Source organism: Aotus nancymaae, unplaced genomic scaffold (assembly GCF_030222135.1).
Source record: "Aotus nancymaae isolate 86718 unplaced genomic scaffold, 86718_ANA_hifiasm-v0.15.2.pri h1tg000006l, whole genome shotgun sequence".
Classification (NCBI taxonomy): domain Eukaryota; kingdom Metazoa; phylum Chordata; class Mammalia; order Primates; family Aotidae; genus Aotus; species Aotus nancymaae.
Genome location: NW_026988417.1, coordinates 93713141 through 93723034, shown reverse-complemented (window position 1 = coordinate 93723034; position 9894 = coordinate 93713141). Strand labels below are relative to the sequence as shown.

The 9894-nt window shown below is 48.0% G+C and overlaps 1 protein-coding gene across 1 annotated transcript; it reads left to right on the top strand.

Moving 5' to 3' along the window:
* The first annotated feature begins 452 nt into the window (after positions 1 to 452).
* On the top strand, positions 453 to 9557 carry TRIML1 (tripartite motif family like 1). The gene is made up of 7 exons (XM_021670126.2): positions 453 to 860; positions 1040 to 1097; positions 1394 to 1440; positions 3601 to 3831; positions 5388 to 5410; positions 5581 to 5678; positions 9007 to 9557. The coding sequence occupies exons 1-7, from the start codon at positions 453 to 455 to the stop codon at positions 9555 to 9557; spliced, it is 1416 nt and encodes a 471-aa protein (XP_021525801.2).
* Positions 9558 to 9894: the final 337 nt, after the last annotated feature.

Sequence of the window (9894 nt, the reverse complement as noted above, 5' to 3'; positions counted from 1 at the left end):
ACCAAATTTCCAATTCGGATATTATTAGAGATCATCAAAATTCTAGTCTCTTTACTGGTTTACACCAAATTACCAACCTTCTCGCCTAAAACCCATGTGTTTAGACGGTTCCACAGTTCTGTTTGTGTACAATAACCAATTCTCAAAATGGTAACCCTGTGAGAAGCCAGAATCCTCAGCCTCCAGCACGTGTGGCTTGCACAGAGATGAGACTCAAGCTTTGGGCTGGTGAAGAGCCCAGAGTACAGGAGTTCCACATTAAGTCATAATTGGCTTTGTGCGGAACAGTGTGTGTCAGTGGGGGAAATCAGGCACAGGAGAGAGAAGGGTTTCGTGTCATAACAACATAGCAACAGATCGCCCACGAGTTACTCAAAACTGTAGGACTGCAGGGAGGGTGTGCTGATCTCAGAACAGAAGTGGAACCTTGCCCCATGTCCAGCCTCGAGAAGATGTCCACAGCAGATCTGATGGAGAGTCTCAGGGAGGAACTCACCTGCTTCATCTGCTTGGACTATTTCAGCAGCCCAGTGACCACCGAGTGTGGGCACAGCTTCTGTCTGATGTGTCTCCTCAGGAGCTGGGAGGAACTTAGCATGCCTTTATCTTGTCCTGAGTGCTGGAGGACCTTGCAGGGCCCGCATTTCCAGCCCAACAAGCGTCTGGGGAGGCTGGCCACCATTGGCAGGCAGCTCCGGTCCCAGGCGCTGCAGAGCGAGGATGAGCCGGGCAGCTACAGGAGGACGCCTGCCGCTGCCAAGGCGCTCTCCGACGATGAGCAGGGTGGCAGCGCCTTCGCAGCCCAGAGCCATGGTGTAAACAGAGTGCGTCTGTCCAGCGAGGCTGAGGAGCACCACAGAGTAAGACAGCTGCTCAGCAGGAACCCTGAACTCAGCCCAGGCTCCCCCATGAGCCGTCCTCACGTCCTCTGTGGGAAACAGTCACAGGTGCCATCCGAGCAGCACATCACAGACTTGGGAGGGTCCCGCTTCCACTGGTACTCTGCTTATTTGCCACGAAGAGTTTGTTACCATTGCAGGAGAGACGTCAGGAAATCCCAAACCTTTTGCGTAAAAGGAGAAAGGAGGCCGGGAGCGGTGGCTCATGCCTGTAATCCCAGCACTTTGGGAGGCCGAGGCGGGTGGATCACGAGGTCAAAAGATTGAGACCATCCTGGTCAACATGGTGAAACCCCGTCCCTACTAAAAATACAAAAAATTAGCTGGGCATGGTGGTGCGTCCCTGTAATCCCAGCTACTCAGGAGGCTGAGGCAGGAGAATTGCCTGAACCCAGGAGGCAGAGGTTGCGGTGAGCCGAGATCACGCCATTGTACTCCAGTCTGGATAATAAGAGCGAAACTCCGTCTCAAAAAAAAAAAAAGGAGAAAGGAAGCTCAGGCTGTGTTAGCCCACGAGAAGGAGAGAGCGATGCTGTGCAAGGTCGGTGTCTGTCTGACTTTCGGGGCCTGCATAAGATCCCATGAGGAGGACTGAAGGGAAATTTAGCAAAATATTAGAAAAAAACACACATTTTTCTAGTCTCATCCCTAAAATATGCAGTCTCCTTCCACTGGGCTGCCTACTTCTGACGGTCCTCGTGGGAATCTCAAGGCTCAGCTCAAACTTCCCCACCTCTAGGAAGAGTCCTTTGTGCAGCTAGACAACGCTGTGGCTTCCTCTAGGATGGCTCTGATATAATTATTTATAACACAGGTGATACTTATCGGCATATAACATAAGACGGAAAGCAAGTTAAAAAAGAAATATCTTGGCCGGGCGCGGTGGCTCACTCCTGTAATCCCAGCACTTTGGGAGGCCGAGGCAGGCGGATCACGAGGTCAGGAGTTCGAGACCAGCCTGGCCAATATGGTGAAATCCCCGTCTCTAATTAAAATAGAAAAATTAGCTGGGTGTGGTGGTGCTCACCTGCAGCGTGCCATTACTTGGGAGGCTGAGGCAGGAGAATCGTTTTAACCCGGGATGCGGAAGTTGCAGTGAGCAAGATCACGCCACTGCACTCCAGCCTTGGAGACAGAGTGACTCCGTCTCAAAATAAATAAATAAATAAATAAATAAATAAATAAATAAGAAATATCTCAAAAGCATTGAGGGAAAGATGCAAATTAAAAAGTAATAAAGAGAAGGATACAAAAGCAAAATAGTGCTTTAAATCATACCTGACGAGCGCCCAGGGTCACTCCTGGATTTGGATTTGAGCTCCACAGCAGTCAGAGCAAAGGACTAAATATTTAATTAGATAATTTTTTAAACTGTGTATCTGATTCTCCCAATAGACTTTGAATTCTTTTCTTTTTTTTTTTTTTTTTTTTTTGAGACAGAGTGTTGCTCTGTTGCCAGGCTGGAGTGCAGTGGTGCAATCTCGGGTCACTGCAACCTCCACCGCCCGGATTCAAGCGATTCCCCTGCCTCAGCCTCAGCCTCCGGAGTAGCTGGGACTACAGGCACGTGCCACCACACCTGGCTAATTTTCTGTATTTTAGTTGAGATGGGGGTTTCACCATGTTGGCAGGATGGTCTTGATCTCCTGATCTCGTGATTCACTCGCCTTGGCCTCCCAAAGTGCTGGGATTACAGGCGTAAGCCACCGAGCCTGACTGACTTTTAATTCCTTTTTTTTTTTTTTTTTAAAGACGGGTTTCACTATCTTGGTCAGGCTGGTCTTGAACTCCCGACCTCAGGTGATTCGCCGGCCTTGGCCTCCAAAGTGTTTGGATTACAGGCGTGAGCCACCACGCCCAGCCCCCACTTTTAATTCTTAAGTGAGACTATTTGCCATGTATATTTCTATTCCTTGTTGGTTATCCGACACCTACTTTTATTGAATAAATATTTATTGAATAAATGAACACACAGTTTTCATAATTTTTCTTATTTTTGTTTTATTTGTATCATAGTCCCGATCACTACCTGTTGTTTATTATTCATTTTTGATTTTCTCCACTAGAACGACAACCCTGGGAATAGAGATTTTGGTTTTGTTACTACTGTGTCTATAGTGCACATACCTCCGAAAACATCAACCTCTCCCCTGGCTCATCAATAGAATACATGTGTTATGTGTTGGATTTCAGGAATTGGTGCCATGAAACTCTAGGACTTGGCCGGGCACGGTGGCTGATGTCTGTAATCCCAGCACTTTGGGAGGCTGAGGCGGGCGGATCATGAGGTCAAGAGATTGAGACCATCCTGACCAACAGGGTGAAACCCTGTCTCTACTGAAAATAGCCAGGTGTGGTGGCGCATGCCTGTAGTCCCAGCTACTTGGGAGGCTGAGGCAGGAGAATCACTTGAACCTGTGAGGTGGAGGTTGCAGTGAGCTGAGATCGCACCACTGAACTCCAGCCTGGTGACAGAGTGAGACTCTGTCTCAAAAAAAAAAAAGCAAAGAAAGAAAGAAACTCTAGGACTTGTAAGGATTAAAAATCTACAGACAAGGACATTTCTCTTATACTAATTTTGTCTCGTGTGTGTGTGTGTCTGTGTGTCTGTGTGTGTTTGTGTGTGTGTCTGTGTGTGTGTGTCTCTGTATGTGTGTGTGTCTGTGTGTGTGTGTTTCTGTGTGTGTGTGTGTTTTGGCAGGAAGAAAGAAAGACTTGTAAACAGGTTGTTGTGTCAGAATACATGAAAATGCACCAGTTCCTGAAGGAAGAGGAACAGCTGCAACTCCAGCTCCTCGAACAGGAAGAGAGAGAGAACATGCAGAAACTGAGGAGCAATGAGACCAGACTGACCCAGCAAATCAGAAGCCTGAGCAAAATGATTGGACAGATTGAGTCCAAAAGTCAAAGCTCGGCTTTGGAAACTCTTGAGGTGAGAATAAAATTCTTGAGAGTAATGGAAAAAATCATAGTATCTCGTAGTACTTCAAGCCATAGGAAATAATGTTCTCTTTATTCATCTTAAAAACTAAGTTCTGGTCCCAAAGTAGTTTTCCTAAAGAATTAATATTCTATACGTCAATGGAGCCTTATAGAAATTAGAGAGAGAGAGAGAGAGAATGAGAAACAAAGCCTGAGGATGGCTTCAATTTCTTCTATACCTGCCTCTCTGCATCCTCAGCTGTGGTAATTTTTTTAAAGTTTATTGTGTATATTTACTATGTGCTGGGCATATTAAATGTAATCTTCACAAAGACCGTTATGATATGAACTTTAGATAAGTGTCATCTGCAGGATGGGTTAATAGCAACATCGATTCAATAATTCACACCTGTGGTACTAAAACCATCTGCTTGTCCAATAGTTAATAGATGGGAGAGGCTGGGTGTGGTGGCTCACACCTGTAATCCCAGCACCTTGGGAGGCCGAAACAGGTGGATCACAAGGTCAAGAGATCGAGACCATCCTGACCAACATGGTGAAACCCTGTCTCTGCTAAAAATATACATATATGTGTGTCTTTGGCTAGAGTCAAAGAGAAAAAAAATTATATCTATATACATGTATATATATATACATATATATGTGTGTATATATATATCTATATATAGAGAGAGAGATAGATATATATAAATTAGCAGCTGGGTGAGGTGGCTCACGCCTGTATCCCAGCATTTTGGGAGGCTGAGGCAGGCAGATCATGAGGTCAGGAGATTGAGACCATCCTGGCCAACATGGTGAAACCCCTACTAAAAGCACAAAAAAGTTAGCTGGGCATGGTGGCACATGCCTGTAGTCCCAGCTACTCTGGAGGCTGAGGCAGGAGAATCGCTTGAACCAGGAAGGTGGAGTTTGCAGTGAGCCAAGATCGCGCCACCATTCCAGCCTGGGCAATAGAGCAAGATTCCTCTCAAGCAAACAACAAAAACAGACAGAAGAGCCCCCCTGTTCTGTGCAGGGAGCTCCAATTCCTTCCCCGCTTTGGTCTACCTCCCCTCTAGGCTACTGTATTCCTCAGCACCTTCCTAAACATAAGCCATGTGACCCGACTCCAGCTTCAGGTCTGTTTTGTAGACCGGTTCCACAGAATGCTGCTGCTTCATCTAGTGCCCCCCAAATGCACCACTGCAGCTGGCACCGGCTCGGTGATCCTCAGCTGTCACCGGCCCATCTCTGCCTCTCACTGGATGGTGAATGAGAGTCACAGGTTGGCTTGTTTGCAGAGCAGGTTCCCTGGACAAAGTGACGATACGAGAGAAAGAAACGGACGAGGTGTTCTCTAGTCATTGTGAGAAACATCCTGTGTTCACCACAGCACATGCCTGGAAGAAACTGGGGGTGTTTTCTCTGCTCTGCGTGCTCCCACTCATGGCGTGCTGCATGGGGAGCAGATTCTGTGAACTTTGCAAAGGACTGGATGCAAAATGAATTTTGTCTGTGCTACGATCAAAGCGCACCATGCTAGCCTTCTTTCTTTTTCACCCTTAGGAAGTGAGAGGAGCCCTGGAAAGGTAGGCTTTCCCTCTGTTCAGCTATGCAAGCTGCGGGTGAGTGGCGCTGATGGCCAGTTTGAGTGGGGATGGGGGTCTGTGCTGTTGCTGGGGGAGAATGAGACGGACTCTCTGGGGGGGCGAGGCCACGCAGTCTGAGCTGTGGAGTGAATCTCGCTGCTGTTTTGCAGTAGCCAGCCTCTCCTGCTTCAGTGTCCGGAGGCTACCACCACAGAGCTGAGTCTGTGCCGCATCACGGGAATGAAGGAAATGCTAAGAAAATTCAGCAGTAAGTCAGCCTGATTTGTTACACCTCTGGGGCTTGTAGAATTCACTTTAGCTTACTTTCTTCAAACTTTCACTATCTGGCCGGGCGCGGTGGTTCACGCCTGTAATCCCAGCACTTTGGGAGGCAGAGGCAGACAGATCATGAGGTCAGGAGTTGAGACCATCCTCAACATGGTGAAACCCCGTCTCTACTAAAAATACAAAAATTAGCTGGGCGTGGTGGTGCGCGCCTGTAGTCCCAGCTATTCGGGAGGCCGAGGCAGGAGAATCACTTGAACCCTGGAGGCGGTGGTTGCAGTGAGCCAAGATCGTGTCACTGCACTATAGCCTGGGAGACAGAGTGAGACCCCGTCTCAAAAACAAAAACATAAATAAATATTCACTCTCTGACACTAGGCTCTTGGTTAAAGTATCGGGGCCAGCACAGAACGCCAGTGAGAGCTGGGGCCACAGGCTGTCTCTGAACGTGAGCAAAGAGAAGCAGTGAGAGTTGACTCAGGCTTCCTCTGGTTTTGTTTTCTGTCTAAGGGGTCCTGGTTCCTTCTTGTCGGTTTTGTCATCTGTTTCTTCCATCCCCCCTTGCATGGGCAGACACACCTCCTCATGCAGGGGTATCTACATTTCTAGCTCCGTTCCGTTAGGATAAAAGGCAACCTAAGTAGGGTACAGTGGCCTCACGCCTGTAATCCCAGCACTGTGGGAGGCCGAGGCGGGCAGATCACGAGGTCAGGAGTTCGAGAACAGCCTGGCCAACATGGTGAAACAGCGCCTCTACTAAAAATACAAAAATTAGCTGTGTGTGGTGGTGGCTGCCTATAATTCCAAGTACTTGGGAGGCTGAGGCAGGAGGATCACTTGAACCCGGAAGGCAGAGGTTGCAGTGAGCTGAGATTGTGCCACTGCACTCCAGCCTGGGCAACAAGAGCAAAACTCTTTCTCAAAGGAAAAAAAAAGCTGATTTATATTCTAAAATCCAGCCAGGCCTGGTGGCTCACACCTATAATCCCAGCACTTTGGGAGGCCAAGGCGGGTAGATCATGAGGTCAAGAGATCAAGACCATCTTGGTCAACATGGTGAAACCCCGTCTCTACTAAAAATACAAAAAATAGCTGGATGGGTTGGTGTGTGCCTGTAATCCCAGCTGCTCAGGAGGCTGAGGCAGGAGAATTGCCTGAACACAGGAGGCGGAGGTTGCGGTGAGCCGAGATCATGTCCCTGCACTCCAGCCTGGCGACAGAGTAAGACTCCGTCTCAAACAAACAACAAACAAACGGAAACCTGGAGGGAGGGGAGAGAAAACAAACGGACAAAAAATTCTAAAACCCCAGTGAGGGAGCACTCAACAGACAGCTCTTGTACAGTGCTCCGGGGATTTAGTATGGAGTGTGGCTAACACCGAGAGAGGTCAGCATGAGCGCTCAGCTTTCATCTTGCTGACAATCTGACCTTCAGAGGAAGGCTTGATGAGCTTTGAACTCAAGAGTGTTTAATAAAGCCCTGCCATGGGCCCCTATGCTATTAGGCTCTGAGCTTACTCACAATGATAAATAAGGCAGGCGTCGCCTTTGCTTTTGTAGAATTTTCAATGAAATTGAGGTGACAGGCATTAATCACACAGATAATTAGTTATGGTGGGATCTGGTCTATAAATAACAGTATGAAATGGTATGATTGGGCACCTGATCTTGTCTGGACAGTGAGTGGAAGTTGGAGGCCTCAGTCAGGCATGGTGGCTCATGCCTGTAATCCCAGCACTTTGGGAGGCTGAGGTGGGTGCATCACCCGAGGTCAGGAGTTCAAGACCAACCTGACCAGCATGATGAATCTCCATCTCTACTAAAAATACAAAAAACTTGGCCAGGCACGGTGGCTCATGCCTGTAATCCCAGCACTCTGGAAGGCCGAGGTGGGTGAATCATGAAGTCAGTCAGGAGTTCTAGACCAGCCTGGCAAAACCCCATCTCTACTAAAAATACAAAAATTAGCTGGGCGTGGTGATGGGTGCCTATAATCCCAGCTACTTGGGAAGCTGAAGCAGGAGAATCACTTGAACCTGGAAGGTGGAGGTTGCAGTGAGCCGAGATTGCACCATTGCACTCCAGCCTGGGCAACAAGAGCAAGACTCCATCTCAAAAAAAAAAAAAAAAGAAAAAGAAAAAAAGAAAACTAACCTAACTGGGTGTGGTGGCAGGCACCTGTATCCCAGGTCCGGGAGGCTGAGGCAGGAGAATCACTTGAACTTGGGAGAGGAGGTTGCAGCGAGCCAAGATCGTGCCATTGCCCTCCAACCTGGGCAACAAGAGCAAAACTCTGTCTAAAAAAAAAGGAGGCCTTGTATGTGACTGTCCGTTCACAGTGTGTGTGCTTCATCAGATGGCCCTGGTGCTGCACTAAACTCCCAGGAAGCTGCGTTTGTCAGGACATCATGAACAAAGCTGATTAGGGACTGTGATTCGAACACTCCGTGACTGTGTAATCTTGGTGAAGTTCCGTGACCTTCGTGAACCTGTTTTCTTTTTTGTAAAAACGATAGAAAAGCATGCTTGCAATGATTTAACGAGATAACATATAGAAAATGTTTGGCCCATTAGAAGTTCAGTCAAAGATAACTGCTCTTTTCTCTCCCACCCAAATTGAAGAACCGGAACCCACCATGGCTAAGATGAATGCAAACAACAAAGGGTGTCCCTGTGTGGGGACACAGCTCAGAGATCTAAGGGTGTCTTGTAAACAGAGCTACTTGCATTGCACCCACAGGATTATCCTCCACATCTCAGGCAGGCTAAAGCTCCTCCACGTGGCTCTTCTCTCTCTCCATTTAGAGCTTCACACTGTGTTGTGGAACAGTGAAAGAAGAGCTCAGAAACTCTGTTCTAAACCAAATATATGTGTGTGTGTGTATACATATATATATATATATATATATATATTTTGAGACTGAGTCTCGTTGTGTCACCCAGGCTGGAGTGCAGTGGTGCAATCTTGGCTCACTGCAACCTCCATCTCCTGGGTTCAAGCAATTCTCATGCCTTAGCCTCCTGAGTAGCTGGGAGTATAGGCACGTGCCACCACACCCGGCCTAGGTTTTGTATTTTTAGTAGAGACGGGGTTTCACCATGTTGGCCAGGCTGGTCTCGAACCCCTGATCTTGTGATCTGCCTGCCTCACCCTCCCAAAGTGCTGCATTACAGGCATGAGCCACCGCGCCCAGCCCCAAATTACATTTTAAAAACCGGGACTAAATACTAAGAATTCAATGGAAATTTCACCTAGGTAAGAGGTTTTTCAGTCGTGCCCAAGGAAAATTTCTTCTTTCCTCCTCTTGCAGCGGACATAACGCGGGACCCAGCCACAGCCAATCTCTACCTGGTGTTGTCCGAGGGTCTGAAGAGTGTGAAACACGGGGGAAGCAGACAGCAGCTGCCTGACAACCTGGAAAGATTCGACCAGTCTGCGACTGTGCTGGGTGCTCAGATCTTCACCAGCGGGAGGCACTACTGGGAGGTGGAGGTGGGCAGCAAGACCGAGTGGGAAATGGGCATCTGCAAGGACTCTGTGAGCAGAAGGGGGAATTTCCCCAAGCCACCCGGGGACCTCTTCTCGCTGACTGGTTTAAAAAATGGAGATGATTACAGTCTGCGGGTCTCCTCACCTTTGAAAGGTCAGCACGTCAGAGAGCCAGTGTGGAAGGTTGGTGTCTTCTTGGATTATGAATCTGGACATATAGCATTCTACAATGGCACGGACAAATCCCTCATCTACAGCTTCCCACCAACTTCTTTCCAAGAGGCTCTCAGGGCTGTCTTTTCCCCCTGCCTCCCGAATGAAGGGACAAACACAGACCCTCTCACCATCTGCTCACAGAACAGCCACGCCTGAGGGGTGTGCCCTTGAGCCTTCACAGAGGGCCAGGTCTGAGACCAAGACATAATAACTATTAAGATGATGAAGGCATCCACAGTGTGAACGTCAGGTGGTCTGAAAGAAACCCCCACCTACCCCCAAGAGTTTCCATTAACTTGATCCCACAATGAACAGCCAAATCGCACAATCAGCTTCAACAGCAATAGAAGACAGCTGAGCATATTGTGTCTTTAACTAAATGTATCATCTAGACTATCCCATGTACGTGCTGGTCACTCAAATATTGAGCCCCTATTACCATGAATCCCACTGCCGTAGGCTGCATTTTATAAACATAGGTCACTTCTGAAGT

What these genes read in the sequence shown, in the direction of transcription:
- TRIML1 (XM_021670126.2), top strand. Translation starts at nt 453, where the DNA reads ATGTCCACAGCAGATCTGATGGAGAGTCTCAGGGAGGAACTCACCTGC. An exon ending in AGGCTGAGGAGCACCACAGA is followed by an intron (nt 861 to 1,039) that starts GTAAGACAGCTG and finishes TTACCATTGCAG; the next exon opens with GAGAGACGTCAGGAAATCCC. An exon ending in GTGAGAGGAGCCCTGGAAAG is followed by an intron (nt 5,411 to 5,580) that starts GTAGGCTTTCCC and finishes GCTGTTTTGCAG; the next exon opens with TAGCCAGCCTCTCCTGCTTC.